Genomic DNA, 15,549 nt, shown 5'->3' on the forward strand with positions numbered 1-15,549 from the left:
GGCCCCGAGGCCTCCGGGCGCCTCCCTTGACGAAACAGAAATCAAACAAAATTACAGAAATAGGGCAAGAGCGTTTGCCTAATAACTCCACGAGCTGCCAGATGTGCAACCTGCAATCCGGGAGCGAGCGCAGCGCGCGGCCCCGGCTGGGTCGGCTCCAGCGCAGCGGGCGGCGGGGGCCAAGAGCACGGGCCGAGCGTAAGCAGGGAGGCGGGAGAGAGGCATGCGGGGGGATGTCCCCCGTATCGGCGTGACTCACCCCTGCGCAGCCCTGGCACGCGGGCTGCGGGGAGAGCGTTAAACTGTAATAATAATAATAAATTAATCATCCTTCCCCCTCCCACTGCACTTTTCATCGGAGGCTCTCGGAGCACCTGGCAAGCATTAATTACCGAGCGCTCCTGACGCCCCGGGGAGGAAGGGAAGGGATGAGGAGGGAGGGTTTGCCCGCCGCCCAGGGGCAGCCCCCCGCAAGGCTGCAGCGGCCAGCGCTGCGCTGCGCCCGGCCCGGCGAGCGGCCCTGGAGCCGCCCGGGGTGCCGGCGCCGCTGCGGGCCGGCTGCACGCTGGGCTGAGGCTGCGGCGCCCATGGGGCACCCGGGGCCGGAGGGGAGGCTGCTCTGGCGGGTTGCATGGGGGTGCCCCGAGGCCCCGGGAGGGCAGGAGCAGGTTTCCTGGGGAAGAGGCCACGGGGAGCCCCCGGAGTGGGGCTGGGGCCGCCCGGGATGGGCGCCCAGCGGGGCCCAGCGAGGCGCTGGCCGCGGGCGGGCGGGCGCCGCGGGGTGCCTGGGCTGGGCGCAGTCGATGGCACGGTGAGAAACCCGCAGGGGAAGGTCAGCGGGAGGCCGCTGGTTTTTAGCTTCCTCTAAAGCAGCAGTCGGACTTCGGGGAGAGGTGGCACGCTGCACCCGCTGCTCCCGCTCGTGCCGCCTCCTCCGCGCGCCACGTCGCTCTGGCTCCCCGGCGGGGCGGTGGGGCGCGTGCCCCCGCACTGGAGGCTCCCCGCTGCCACGGCGCCCTGGGCCGGCTGCGCCGCTTCGGCCGTGCCGGCCGGGGCCGCGGGCGCCGCCGAGCCGCGGGCCGCTCCCCAGGCGCGGCGCCGGCGGGGCCCGCGCGCTCCCCGGCCCGTCCGCGCAGCGGGGCGCTGCTGCTCGCCCCGCGGAGACGCGCTTTGGGGTCTGCCGTCGGAAGGAGCGGGGAGCTCAGGAGCTGGCTGCGCCGCGGCCCGGGGCGCAGTCTGGCTCTGCCAGAGGCCGGGGAGCCAGACACGGCGGGTGCGCGAAAACAGCCTGCAACCTGCGCAAAACACCTCCTGAATCGGTAAAGAACCGGGCCGATTGTCTGAAGGAGGGAGGCTGGTGTCTGTGTTTACCCAACACGCCTCTCAGAACCGCCCTCGCATTCTTTGCTACTTAGAAAAATAAAGCAACAAAAAATGAGGAAATTCACTGCAAAAAAAAAGGGAGAGAGAGAGAGGAAAAACCCCCCGTGGGCCGCGCGGCCGCGGCGGAGCGGCGCTGACTTCCTGCGGGGCGTTGGGCAAGCGGCGCCGGCGCCGCGCTCGCCGCGCCGGGGGCGGCCGGCGTGCGGGGGCGGCCGCGGCCACGCGTGGGGCCCGCGCGGCCCGGCGCGGCCGCGGCACCTGCCCCGCGGCGGCGGCGGCGGCGGCGGCGGCGGCGCGGAGGGGCGCGGAGGGGGCGGGGCGGCCGCGGCCCGTCCCCGCCCCCCCGCGCCCGGCGCCCGCCCCCGGCCCCGCTGCCAAAGTGACTCGGGCAGGACCGGCACGGCAATGACATCAGGGCTTTAAACAACTTGTTATTCGGGAGCAATCAGCTGCAATTAGGTATTAATTAAGTATTATGAAAGTTGATTATTTAAGTGAATTCGGCTTTCGTCTCTCCGACTATGGTAAGTGCAGCACAACTGCCCCGCGCTGCCCCGCGCCGCGCCGCGCTCCCCGCCGCCCCCGCGCCGCCGCCGCGGCCCCCCGCGGCCCGGCCCGGCTCGGCCCGGCCCGGCCCGGCCCGGCTCGGCGCGGCGCGGGGCGCGGGCGGCGCCGCCAGGTGCTGCGGGCTCGCCGCCTCTTTCACTTTTCTTTCGCTCGCCTCGCGGAAGTTGCCGCCCGCCGCCGCCGCCGGCCCGGCGCGTCCCGCGGCGGCGGCGCTGCGCGGGGCCCTGCCCGGCAGCGGGCCCGGGCGGCGCGGCTCGGCTCGGCGCGGCTCGGCTCGGCGCGGCGCGGCTCGGCTCGGCGCGGCGCGGCGTGGCTCGGCGCGGCACGGCGCGGCGCGGCGGCCCGGCCGGCCGCGAGAGGATGCACAGGGGAAGTTTATGGGGGTTTTGAAAGGATTCCGCGTTTGTGTTTGTTGTAAGTTGTGCGGGCTGTTTTCTCTTTCATTTCTGTCCCCTCCTGCGCGCTGGCGGCTCGTCGGTGAAGGTTGCCTGTCAGGTTCCTGCGCTGCCTAAATGGAAAGGAATTTAATTTATTTGGGACGAGGCAGTGTCAGAGGCTGAGGCTGCTTATTACGCGTAATGAGTATTTTTTCTCAGCCTGGGCATATCTGGGATGGGTTTGCCTGGCCCTTCATGCGCGGTGCGGGAGGCTCCCCGACGCCCTCACCCTCCCGGCAGGGTGAGCGCTGGCCCGGCTGGGGCACTGTTTTGGCCTGAGATTACAGGTCCCAGTGCTGGGACTGGGTGGGAGCTTTTTGTGGCCCGTGCCCTGGTTTCCGACGTGGTGTGGGGATGGCGAGGTGGGGGGCCGGGTGCTGCGTGGGCCCCGGCCGCGCCGGCTGGCTGCGGCGGCGCGGGCGGCTGAGGCTCCCGGCGTCGTTGCTCCCGCGGGAGTCGGCGTCGGGCTCAGTGCCGCGCGCCGTTGGGTTTCCTGGCCCGTGGCTGGCCTGGGGCAGAGCTCCGTTCAGCCTCAGGCCGTCGGCAAGCGTGGAGCTCGTGGGACTCGCTCGGGCCATGCCAGCTCCCCCGCCGCTCTGCCCCGGCACCTGCTAACAGAGCCGTGTTCGCTCCTCCAAAGCGATCTAAACTCCCCTTCAGCCTCCCGTTTAAATGGCAGTAGCAGGCCGGGCCAGCCTGCCCCGGTGGCCCCCGTGTTTCGGGTGGTTGTGGCAGGAGTGTGCATGTGTGTGCATGCGTGCGTCCCTCCTTTAATAAGGAGCAAGATGGTAATAAACTGGTTGATGATTGACTGGGCCTGACCTATGTACTCTGGTATTTTGATTGAAAGGATAATTTTGTCACTGTTTATTTATTTCTATCATTGATATCAGGAACCAAATGGCTCAGGAAGCGCTTCCACTCCTGAGCACGAAGCGCCGGCCGCGGGTGCGTGCGGCAGCCTCCTTCTCGAGCAAGGAGCCGCGAGGCGGCGTGGGCGGCCTCGGAGTTACGGACGTGGAGAGGCGGAAGGAGGGCAAACGCTCGAGCGAGTAGCAAGCCGTGATCCGCCGCTGGGCCGCGGCTCGAGGCGCTGCGGCGGCGGGGCGGCAGGCTCCGCGGCGGGGCCCGGGGAGGCAGTGCGCCCTGCCGGCGCGCCGCCCGGCCTCCGCGCGCCCGCTCCTCCGTGGCTCGTTGCGCGCGGCGCGCCGGCGGAGCCCCTCCTCGCTCTCGGCAGCGCCCTTGCGCTGGCTTTCCCGCAGGCTGCGTGGGTTTCGGCGCGCTCCTGTGGGAACCCGGGCCCCGGTAGGCCGTGGAAATGAGGATCTGGGAGATCTGTTTAAGTCAGCAGTACAGCCCGTGTGTGGGTGAACCCGTCTTGTCATGATCTCAGGGCAAAGACCTGCCCCATAATCACCACCTCTAACCCTTATCTGCTCGGACCAGCTTATCTCCCTCGGTCGCTGCCTCTTGACTTCTCTCCAAAGCCTCGGGCTGCGGCTCCCCGGAGGCAGCGCCTGGAGGCTGCGCGCACCGGCTGCCAGCTGGCAGAGGCAGGCCCGGGAGGTCCCGCTCCCGGACGGGTCAGGACGTGGGGCTGAAGGTCTGGTCGCGCTGAGGGCTTTCTCAGCTCGCCCAGTACCTGCGCGGACCTTCTCGGGCCAGAAGCTTTCGCAGTGGTTGAGGACTGGGAAGAGTTCATGGACCAAGTCCTTCTGCCCGGGTTCATGACAAGATGTTCCCTACACGTCACCTTCTGCAAATCTAGTTGTAAAAATGAGTGACTGGGCACCTGTCACTTCCTTTGGGAAACTGTTCCCCAGCTTAATTATCCTTGGTGTGAGATTACAGGAACTGATCTCAGAAGAGGCACCGGGAGACCTGTGGCAAGCGAGTCGAGAAACACCTAGTTTTCCACTCAAGGGGTCATTTTGTGACTTTGTTTTGTTAAATCGTTGTTGTTGTTTGAAACACCCAGTGGACAGGAACACCTTCTCTGGGCTGGTGCCAGCTGCTTTTTGACGGCACAGATTTTTGGAGACACTTCAGCTCAGTCGCTTATCATTCCTGGGCAGAGTTCGCTGGCTGCAGAGGGTTCGCGCGTGGTTTGGTTGGATGTTCAGACCAGTTTTGAGCCTTTGTCCTGTGAGGTGCCTTTGGGCACGAAGCGTTGAGGTGACTCGGTCTGTCTAGAGAAGACTTCTCTGTAGGAGAAGAGTTTCCGTGGCTGGAGATTCGCCTCCCCGTAGAGGCGCTGAGCAGGGCCTGGCTGTTACGGGGAGAGCGTGCGTCGAAGCCCTTTGAAGTCCGTCGGAGTGTTTCTACTAACTCAGTGCTAGAGAGCAAAATCTTGCAGAAACGCCAGCACATCAGTCCCTGCGTTGAGAAGTTTCTGCTTCCCTGCCGGGTTCACGTGCCCACGCTGGAAAGGAGCGGCTGTTCGTTACGTGGCCTCCGAGCCGTCTCCTCCTCCGGGCTGTTCGCGCTCCCGCCCTGAGCCCTCCGTGCCGCTACGGGAGAGGACGGCGCAAGCCGGCAGCTGCTGCAGGGGCTCGTCTGGTCGCCCTCGCCGGGGCGCTCGGCCGCCCTCGTAGCGAGAGCCTTTGTGGCCGCTTTGACTCTCCCTCTGCCGTCAAGCCGTACCCCTAGGCTGCTGTGTAGCCGACAATTTAGGTTTCCCTCTGAAAAGTTGGTTGAAAGTATCAGGAAAGTAATGAAAAGTCCTAGGGGAGATGAAGACAACCATCGCCTGTGCTGCGTCTCCCACCTCCGCCTGGCTCCTTCCCTCCCTCCCAGGGAAGACGTGTTCATTCCTGGCTGTTCCCAGGGTTTGGAGCGCTCCGGTGCCGCCCGGGGCTCAGCTCCCACGACATTGCAGCAGCCGCGCTGGCCGGTCCGGCGGGGGTTTGGGAGCGCCGACGTCCTCGGCCTCAGCTGCGCTTTGCGAAGCGAGGAGGGGGCAGAGAGGAGCCTTGGCTGGAAGCAGGGGAGGGGCAGAACCTCCAGCCAGGAGTCCCACGCGGCACCGTTTCCTCCCCTCCGGTTCAGCGTGGACTGGATCAATTTGGACGTCTTCAGCAATAAAAAATGCCGATGTCGTCCTAATTCACCAGGCCCCGAGATGACAGCAAATTTACATTTTTTAATTAAACTAGCAGCCAGTTTTTATGAGAGGGGGCTGGGTTATGCAAATCAAATGGTTGTGTACGAAAGATTAGGAGAGTTTGGGAATAAATTCCACAAATGCTAATAAAAAAAAAAAGAGAGAGAGAGAGAAAATGAGAGGGGGGAGAGAGAGGGACATTTTTCCATTAGCCCCTTTTAGACTGATTTCCCTGGGGAGAAAGCAGTGAGGGGGGGTGAGAGATGGAGGCAGCTTTCAGAGACAGGTAAAATCCATTTTGAGGATTGAGAGCTCTTTGGACCAGGACCTTGCTGCTCTCTGCTTCCTCTGCCAGGGCTCGCGGAGGAGATGGAGATGGACATCAGTAGCAAAAGAAAAACTTGTAGCTTCTAATCCCCGTTCCTGCTTGGCTTGCGACCTTAGGAGCTGAAACGCCAGCAGGGGCTGGGGAGCTGTCCTGGGTCACTCCGCGGCCGGCTTCGGGTGGGCAGGGTGCTTGGGGCTCGGCGGAGGCAGAGAGGCAGGCGGGCGAAGCGCCGGCACGATGACGCTGTGTGGAGATGGACCTGGCCCGGTGACGGGACGGCCCCTCGGCGGACAAGAGCCCGAACTCTGGAGGCAAGTGGGCACTGAAGGGACTCAGAGCTACCCTGGGTGGTGACAGTTGTCCTGGACGGGACACAGAGTTGGGCCAGTAGCTGAACTAGGTACCCTGGGGCTTTCTGTTCTCATGTGCAGCTTTTGCCCGGTGGGGTCCTGGCCCACGGCGGGAACTTTCTGGCACGGCAGCACCAACTGCAAGCGCGGGGCTGGGCTGCTGTGCACAGGCTGAGTCTGTGGAGCAGGTGCCCTTTGGAGAGGGATGGTGACATTTTTCCCTCCCCAGCCTGTGGACCCCGCTGTCCTCCAGCAGTAGGACTCTCAGCAGTCAAGTCCGCCAGCTAACCTCCCTGTGCTGGTGCATTAGCCTGACTCTGACCTTCCCCCTTCTTTCTGGGGAAACTTCCTATCTTCCTTGGTGTGATTCAAGAAAGTAAAACATTCTGTCAAGCCTTCTGGAGAATTCGTAGCTACAGTGGACCCAAAACATGCAGTTCACTCACGTAAAATCTGTTCTTGACTGTAGTTTCTGAAGAATTCTTCGCTCGGGGATTTTCTGCCCTCCTCTCCTGGCTATCGCTGTGCATTCTCGTTATGTTTGGGAGTTAGGTGTGGTGGCCCAGGTACCAAAGCAGTTGTTTGCTTTGCCATGGAAAAACACAAGTAGAAAATTTCTTGAGGCTGGGAAACTGCTTAGAGCTTCCAGTCCTAGGGCAGTTTCATGCTCAGAATAAAAGCTGAACAACCCGTGTAGGTTGGTAAGAGAGAGCAAGAGGTGGAGAGAATGAGATACAGGGAAGAAGAATGGGAAGGCTGAACTCATTGGGTGCACTTCATGGCAATCCCCTGAGGATTTGGTGCCTCACTGGGGAGTTTTGCCACCCATTCCTGGTTTTGGGGTGTGAAATGATGATTCACCTACATGCACATGTTTTGCTTTTGGAGAGGTGACATTTTAGCAGAGCCTCTTGTGAAATCAGTAGGAACAGCAAGCTCCACTGGAGCATTTCTGGAGGTGTTCCCCACACCCAACACCCACATCTCCATCACCCTGTCCCGCACGTGCGCATCTGCCCCAGACGCCCTCCCACCTACTCCTGCTCCCGGACGGTCGCCTGCCCCGCGTTGGCGTTGCGCTGAACTTTGTGTTTGGCTCTTGAAGGAGTTGGCTTCCCCTGCCCTCCAGTTCGGCACACTGGCATCATCCGCGATGCTGAGAGGAGCTGCCTTAGCAACAGGACGGGACCGGCGCGGTCGGTGCCCCGTGTGCTCCGCGCCCCCGCGTCGGCTGCAGCGTGCCCCACGCCGTCGCGGCTGCGCAGGGGCAGCCGGGCTGGCACTCAGCATCAGCACGGCAGGCAGCTGTGCCAGGGCTGAACGAGGGCCAGAGTCCCTTGGATCCGGCCACGGAAGCTCGGGAAGAGGGCAGAGCCGTGGCAGAGTCTGCGGGTTTGGTGTGGGACCAGTAACTCCTGATCTATAACGCGGGCGTAGTGACCGTGCCCTGCAGAGCCCCGAGCCGGGGGCTGAGCCCGAGCCGCCTGCCCACCCGCGCCACGGCCCCGGTGGGCCCTCGGCCCTCCGCAAGGAGGGCTCGGAGAGGCACCGCGTTCCAGCTGGGCCTTTCCACCGTGCCCAGGGCCGTGGGGCCGGCCCCGCTCCGGAGTGGGCTGGGGCCGGAGGGAGAACCGGGAACTTCCAGCTTCCATTCATGGGAAACCGTCGAAAGCCAGGTAGCACCACCAGCTTTTGTCTGGTATTTCCAGAAAAACCTGGCGGGACTGGCATCCTAGGGCATAATTTATTATGGAAAAATAAAATAATAAAGTCCCAATCCCTTTGAGGCCTGAGTCATAGAAGCATCTTCTCATTAAAGCAGCTCCACCTCTGTGCGTGGCGCTTGCCGGCACGGTGCCGGCGTGATCCACTCCCTGCGCGGGCCGCCCAGGGCGCCCTCCTGCTCCTCCTGCTCCGCCGCCGCCTGCTCTTCCCCGGCGCCCCTGCGCCAGCGCCCCGGCCCTCGTCGGGCCCCGTCGCGCCCCGCGGGCGCCGGTCGGGCCTGCCCTGTTCTCTCGCCGGCAGCTCCGCCGGCAGACCGCTGCCCTCCACGCCGGGCTCGCGCGGGGCTGCCAGCCCCGGCCCCGGCCCGTCGCTGGCGGTTCTCGCCCCAGCGGCCCGCGGCGAAGGGGAGGAGGAGGCTGCCCCGGAGCCGTTACCGTCGCGTGCGGATGTTTTTAACAGAGATTTTCGCAGGCGATCGACCTGCTTGGGAGCTCACAGGGAGCGCTGCTGGACTCGCGCGCGCCGCTCCGGCGTTCGCTCCTGCTTTTCTCAGCCTTCTCCTCCGCTGCGCTGTTCGATGCCTCCCGTCTCTGCCTTTCCTCTCCGCCCTCTCCCCTTTCCTCACTGCCACCGGCCGGTCACCGGGTCGCCCTTCCCGGTCTTCCCAGTCTGCCTCTCCTCCTCTTGTTTTCTCCTTCCTTTCTCCTTCCCCCTCCACCTCCCTTTCACTATCTTGCTCTTTATTTCTCGCTTGCCCGTTTGTCTGTGGGCAGATATTCAGATGAGCAAACTTCTCCCACTTAGAGGAGGTCATGAATATTATGATTTTCTATCCAACAATGAAATATGGCTCAAATTACTATAGAGAATAGGGCCCTTTTCATAAACCACCTGCTGTTTTTTTGAAGGCAAGCACAAGCACTCGCCTGTGAGCCGCGCGCAGTTGTCTCTGCCCCCCCCGCCAGGCTCTGCGTCTGCCCTCGCCCGGGCTGAGCGTGTTGCTCGCCGTGCTGCGAGCTGCTCTTCCCAGGCTGCCAGCGCCGGCGCGTGGGGGTTTGGACAGGTTGGGGCAGGACGGCGGTGCTGGCACGATCCTCGCCACTGCGGATGATGACTTGTGATGGAGCTTTTTGGACTGGCACGTATTTGTTTGGGGGTTTTGTTCCTGTGTTCAGCAGCGTCTGGGGCTGAAGCGGGTTACTGCTGGGCTCAGCTCAGAGAGGGGCCTTGGGTTCAGACACAAGTGCCCGGGCGGGCGAGGAGGTGCGGGGGCGCCCCGGCTCCTCCTGCCCTCCTGGGGCAGACGGGCGCTGTCCCGCGCTCAGGAGGAGCCCTGCGGTAGGAGACGTCCCGGCTGGGCCCGCAGGCCAGCCCGGGGCCGTGCTGGCGGCGCCGGCGGGGGCCCGGCTGCGCTGAGCCTGCCCTCCGCGGCCGGTCCCCAGGGCTCGCTCCGGCGGGGAGCGGGCTCCGCTGGCGGGCGGCGCGCGAGGCGAGGCGAGGCGAGGGCTGCCGCCGCGGCACCCAGAGGGAGCGCTCGCGCGCGGGGCGGCAGCGCGGCCCCCGGAGCCTGGCGCAGCAGCGCGGCCCCCGGAGCCTGGCGCGGCGGCGGCCTGCGCCGCCAGCCCGGCCGGTCGCTGCGGGTCGGAGCCGCTGCTCTGCCTCGCTGCGCCTTGGCCTTTGCAGAGCGACGCTTGCTGCGCGCGCGCCCGCGCCCGGGCGCCTGCCGCGTGGCCCTGCGCCGCCCCGGGCCGGGCCGCCGGCCCCGCCGCCCTCCCCGGCCCCGGCAGCGCTGGCCAGGCTCTGCGAACGCCGAGTTTGTTTTGCCAGGGTGACCTGTTTAATCATCTCATTTTCTGGTGGCCGTTTATTCCTCGTTTCCACGGTTACGGCCCCATTAAGAGCAGAAGCAATAAGGCAGCGAGTCAAACAGGTAATAAAAACATTAAAGCCATGTGCGCACTGGGAGGGTGGGCAGGCGGCGCTCGGCGAGACGAGACGGGCCGTGCCAGGGAGAGAGCGGGGCCGTGGGGCGCCGCGCGCGCGGACACCCGGCCCCGCTCCCGAGCTCCGGAGCGCGCTGGCCGCCGGCGCCGCTGCCGCGTCCTGCCGCGCCGCCGCGCGCGCTGCTAGTGGCCAGCGCTGCTCCCGGCGGCGGGCTGCTCTGCCCCTCCGCGCACGGCTAGCGCGGAGCCGCGGCGCCGGGAGGCGCTTGAAACCGGAGCTCCCTCGCGCCCGCGTTCGGTGCCAGAGCTGTGGCGGGCTGGAAGTCCCCGTAACTCGCCGTCTCTTTTCGGTTACGGCGATAGTGGTGGACCCGGACGTTTGCCTCTGTCGTCACTCTGCCCAGGCACTTCGCTTGCTCTCTCTGCGTTCGGCTGCGCTTGTGTCCTGAAGGCTGCGGCTCTGCGGAGCTCGCTTCAGCACGGTCCCTAAAGCAGCGTTAGCCGTTCAGAACGCTGCGGGAGCGCAGTTACAGCTAGCAGCCTAGGACAGTAAGACTTAAAGGATCCTGACAGTGGTTTGAGGCTTTCCTGGGTGAACTAAGTGTACGCTTATGGAAGGGCAGATTGCTGCAACCTCCGGGAGAAGGTCAGGCTCCATGGAAACAGCCCGCCGAGGCACGAGCCCTCCTTCCCCGCTCCGTGGAGGCACGTGGGCGGCCAGCAAGCAACCGCGCGCTGGAGAGCGGGCGGGAGCTGCTCTCCGGAGCCGCGGAGCAGTCGGGCTGCCTGGTGCCCGCGGCTAGAAGCCAGGGGAGCGCCACGGAGGGCGGCCAGCACCGCTGTGACTTGCCTCTCTCCCGCTAGCAGGCAGCCCCAGGTTTCTCCTCTTCCGCTGTGGCCTCGGGAAAGGAGAGCAGCAACCTTACACAGCTCTGGAGAGGGGCGAAGGCAGAGCCCTGCTGTCCCAAGGGAAAGAAGGGGGCTGCTTTCGCTGCGGCGCGCTTCCCTGCACGTCCCCGTTGTCCCCGACCCGTCTTGGGGAGCAAGGAGGCTCTGTCCCGTGGGAACCTGTAGGCTAAGTGTGCTCTGGGACCTAAAACTGTGGCTGACTGCAAAAGCCAGCAGTTACTTTTCGTCGTCGTTTCCCGGTGGCCGTGGAAGCCACGCTGCGTTTGGGCTGAGCTGGAGAGACGTTAGCTAGCGATTTGCCGCCCGGCGTTCTCGCGAGGGCCGGTAGCTGTCGCTGGCAGTCGGGTGGGGACGGGGATTATGCCACCTGGAAATGGTTTTAGTACTCCTTGGACCCGGGGGTTGGGCTTTTCGAAGGTACACCATGTTGGCCAAATTTTGCTTCCACTGGAGTTGGAGGTCTGTCAAAGCATCGCGCCGCGGCGGGGCGGGGAGGGCGAGCTGGCTCTGCGGCGGGGCCGAGGAAGGCCCTCCAGGGCCCGTTCCTCTCCTGCGCGGCCGCGGGGGCCCCGGCCGCTCCTGCGAGGCGGCGGCAGGCTCCGCGTGCTCTCCGGCCCCGCTGTGCCGCGCACCGTGCTGCCCGGCTGCGCCCAACGCCGCTGCTCCGCACTGGCTGCTTAGAGCCCGGGGCGGAGGGAGGAGGAGCAGGGCCTGCCCCGCCGAGAGCCCCCGGCGCGGCCGGGGCCGGCTCGCCAGCGCGCTGCTGGGCGCAGCGCGGCCCGGAGCGCCCGCACGGCTCCGGCCTCGCGGCGACGGTGGACTGCAGCGTGCGTGAGCGGCGGAGGCTCGGCGTGAGCGTCTCCCACGTGTAGGTGGCACAGCCCTGAGAGCAGAGCGAAAAGATTCGGGAAAGCAAACAGGAAAAGGGGAAAATAACGATGAGGGTGCAGGGAAACTACATAAACTAACTTCAAGTGTATTTTACCTGCTAGCTTCCTCTGTTGAACTAATTTACCCTATTTCAGCCCCTCTTTGCCTGTTGGGATTTTTTTTATTATTTCTGACATTGTTTGGGGTTTTATAGTTTCTTTTCTCCGGACTTTATCAGAAAGCATATTTGTGGTGAGCGCCTGTGAAAGGATCTGGCTTGCTGAGTAAATATTCAACGTGGAAATGAGCTGCGTGACCTTGAGGGGGGGAGAGGGAGGCTGGCTGAGAGAAATTCATAAAAAGCTGAAAAAGAAAAGAATGAGGAGAAGGGAGGGGAGAGAAGAAAAGATAAAAGGCCTGGCCGGGCTGGAAGAAGTCACCAAGGAGAGAAACGTTGCTCTGTCCTGCTAGAGCAGCGGCTGGACGTGCAGCGTGGGACGATTCTCGGCTGCGCCGAGCACCGGCGCGTCGAGAAAGCAGCCCATTTAAGGTGACTCCAGTTGGGCAACAGAAGTCAGTAGTCACTGCAGCTCGTCTTGGCCTGTGCTCAGAAGGGTGCATTTTCTCCCTGGCGCGAGGCCAGCGGGAGGCCTCCGCGCTGCTCCGCTTCCCAGAATAGGACGTGGGGTGGCTCCCAGGCCGCACGGCGCTCCACCAGCGGCGCTCCGCCGCGTTGCCCCCTGCCCGCCCAGCCTCGGTGCTTGCCGGGCAGAGACGGGCCCGAGCTTCCTCGCGAAGGGTCTGGGAAAGGTCGGACGAGAGCCAAGAGCCTCCGTCCCCAGCGCAGGGACGGCGCGGCAGCCGCGCAGGGTCCCCGCCACCCATGGGCGCCTCGGGCGCGCGCGGCTGGCCGGAGGCGTTCGGCTGCTGGGAGGCAGCTGGGGTCTCAGAGAGGAAAGACCCTAAAAACACTTTATTGTGAGCAAACGCAAGAGAAGCTCTGGGTCGAAACGTGCTGCCGTCACTACTACCGCAGAGCACCGGAGGGGGAGTCCGGCTGCAGCCCCGGGTTTGAGTGTCCAGAGCTGCTTCGGGTTCGGGCTCCCACCGAGTCCTGCGCTTAGAAACGTCGCTCTGGGAGCTGCAGAGAGGAGCCCTGGCCTTGTGCAGCTGCGCGGGATGCTCCCGCCGCGCGGCCGCAGCGTCTCGGCGCCGGGAGCCCGGGGAAGCTGCCGCCGGCCGTTGCGGCAAGGGGCGCGAGGGGCTCGGCCCCCGGCAGCGGGCGCCCGGCGCTGCAGCCCTGCTCTCCACGTGGCCGGCGGCTTTTGCCACTTTTTGTTCGCTGGACACTCGAGAGAGGGGCCAACATGCTTGGGATCTGCTCAGAGCCGTTCCTCAGCTCCCCCCGCCCTCCGCTCCCGGGGGGAGCAGGGCCCGGCCGGCGTCAGCGCCCCGGCACGGAGCGGCTGGGCCGAAGCTGAGCTGCCCGCGCCTGGAAGCGGCGCCGGACACGGGCCGGAGGTGCAACGTGAGCTCCCTGCCGATAGGTCTTGAGGGTTTCCCTCATTCTGGGGCGGGGGGGTTAGCTCTCCTAGGCAGCCCCAGAGCAGTAGGAACAGCTTGTCACTGCCCGCAGGGGAGAGCCCTTCTGCGCGGCGGAGGGGGGCCGTTCCGTGCCCTCTGGGGTGCGCAAAATGGGAGGGAGAAGTCCTGGCCGGGGCAGCAGCTGCAGGAGCAGCGCGACGTGATGCGGCCGGGCTGCACGGCCGGGCGGCGAGCGCGGGCAGGGGGCCGTGGGTGCCCGACGCGGCGGCGGGAAGCAGCCTCCGTCCAGGGCCTCGAGAGGAGCTGGAGCAAAGTCACCAGCGCGGGTGCCTGGGCGAGGGGCTGGGACTGCACGTTCGACAGCTTTGGATGTTTGCTTGTGTGTGACGGTTGCTGTCCAAGCAAAGAGGCTGCAGGAGCCCAGACTTGCGGGGAATTCAGGGGTTTCAGTGGCAGGCACGTAGGTGAGTATGGGTGGCGCGGGGCGGGAGCGGGCCGCGAGCGCCGGGGCGCACGCGGGGTGCCGAGGGAGGGCGGGCGCGCCGGGCCGCCGAGCGGAGCCGGCCCCGCCGGCGCGGGAGGCGCGAGGCACCGGCGGGTTCTCGCGCTCCCTGCTCCGGAAGGGAAGCCCGCCGGGTGAGGGGCAGCCGCCTCGCAGCGAAGGTGTTAACAAATAGCAGGTGATTAAACATGACAAGCAGTGACATTTCTGTGTGGGGTTCTCAGTACCAGCAATGCCAAGAATGAAGCTATAAACCCTGACATTTTGTGTTATGCACTGAGGTTTTTAATAGACATCTTTGCCTCCCTCCCCGCTGTTTATTTCTTTGATTCCTTTCCTCGCTTCGGTCCCCCTCTGCCGCTGCCGAGCGGGGCGGCCGCCCCGCAGCCCGCCGCCCGTGCCGCCCGCCCCGCCGCCCCGCGCCTGCCCTGCTCCCCGCTCCCTCGCCTCGCCAGGCTCCCGGGGCCGGTGGCTTCGCTCGGCGGGGGTGCCCCCCACCCCGTTTTCCTTCCTCAAGCTTTCTCCCCCTTGTGGCATCGTCCCCCCTCGCCTCCTGCTCTCTTGCCCCCTTCGCCCGGGGCTCTGCCGTACGCGCGCAGGCTCGCAGTGCCTTGCTCGCGCGCTCCCGCGGCCGCACGCCGTTGCACACGCGCTGCCGCTCGCAGCACGCTGCCGCGCTCCCCCACGTGCTCCCCGTCTCTCACTCGCTCTCTCCTCGCTCTTTCCCTTGTGCGCTTCCCCTTTCTCGCTCTCTGCCTGGGCTGCTCCCTTCCTCCCTCCCGCCGCCCCTCCTTCTCCGCTCGCCCCGTCTCCCGCCCTCCGCGTTCTGCTTTTGGGGCCTGATGTAATGCGCTAACCACGGGCAGCCGGGCCAGTTGCTCGTCCGGGAGCAGGTGTCCCACCCCTGAGTGATGTTTTGGTTAATAACATTTTTGCCCTGACTCAGAAGCTGGCGTTTTGGAGATGGGTTGCTGGGCCCTTTTTAAGGACGGGAGCTGAGGAGGCCGTGCTTTTGGGAACAGTTGCCGGGTTTGTGCTAAAAGGACCGCAACAGTTGTTCTGCTGAGCAAGAAACGTCGGAACAACTGCAGATTCCCTCTCTCGACATATCTGGCCGAAGGGCGTTTGGAGGTGACGCCCGACGCGCCGGCCCCCTTGCAGCCGGCTCTAATCGGAGCCGACGGGCTGCCGCTGGCGCTTGGCTTTGGGAGCGGGGCGCTCCGGCCGCCGGCGCAGAGAGCCCTCCCCGAGCTGCCTCTGCCGCCTTCTCCTCGCGGGGCTTTGGGCGCAGAGCCCCTGGGTGATGAGGGCGTTGGGACGCAGAGCTCCCCTCTGCCTCCCGGGACAGCTGCTCCCCAGGGCTCGGTGGCTGCGGGCCCGCTAAGGGCCGGGGCGGAGGAGAGCGGTCTCCGGGCGCGGAAAGGCGGAGCAGCTCAGCGGGGACCTCTGCTCCCCGGCGTGCGCCCGGCTCGGCCTCTACTAGCGCCCGCCGCGCCGTCCGGCTGCCCGCTCGCCGCGCCGTCTCCTCCGCGGGAGGGCCGGAGGGGTGAAAGCCGTCGCGAAATGCCCCGGGGACGCGAGGCCTCTGCGGGGGCGGGGGGGGGAGCCTTGGAGGCGCTCGGCGAGTCCTCCGCAGGCAGCTGCGGGGGGTTGCAGGACGGCTCTGGCTTCCCAGCCCCTAGGCTTTGGCGGGGCCGTGGCCGGGCAGGCGCGGCTCCGGCGGCGCGCGGGCCGGCCGGGCGCTGGGCCGGCTCCCACGCGCCGGAGGTCGCTGGCGGCCCGGGGAGAAGGGCTCAGCAGGTATCTGAAGCGACTCCAAACTAAACTGCAGCTTCAGTCCCAGTATTTTCTCTTCCTCAACTCTGCAGGCGCTCTGAAAATCCAAGT

At 65.6% G+C, this 15,549-nt stretch overlaps 1 protein-coding gene across 5 annotated transcripts in view; it reads left to right on the forward strand.

Moving 5' to 3' along the window:
* CASZ1 (castor zinc finger 1) overlaps positions 1-15,549 on the forward strand; it is a 187,432-nt gene that overhangs the window by 99,111 nt on the left and 72,772 nt on the right. For 3 of the 5 annotated variants that reach the window (XM_062593429.1, XM_062593433.1, XM_062593432.1), the window contains exon 1: positions 1,828-1,907. The exons of the other annotated variants lie outside the window; for them this stretch is intronic. In XM_062593429.1, coding sequence (XP_062449413.1) covers positions 1,859-1,907 — 49 coding nt within the window. In that variant the 5' untranslated portion in view covers positions 1,828-1,858. Of the gene's footprint in view, positions 1-1,827; positions 1,908-15,549 lie in introns of those variants that run through there. 5 annotated transcript variants of the gene reach the window in all.

The sequence above is a fragment of the Rhea pennata genome, chromosome 22, assembly GCF_028389875.1.
Source record: "Rhea pennata isolate bPtePen1 chromosome 22, bPtePen1.pri, whole genome shotgun sequence".
NCBI lineage: Eukaryota > Metazoa > Chordata > Aves > Rheiformes > Rheidae > Rhea > Rhea pennata.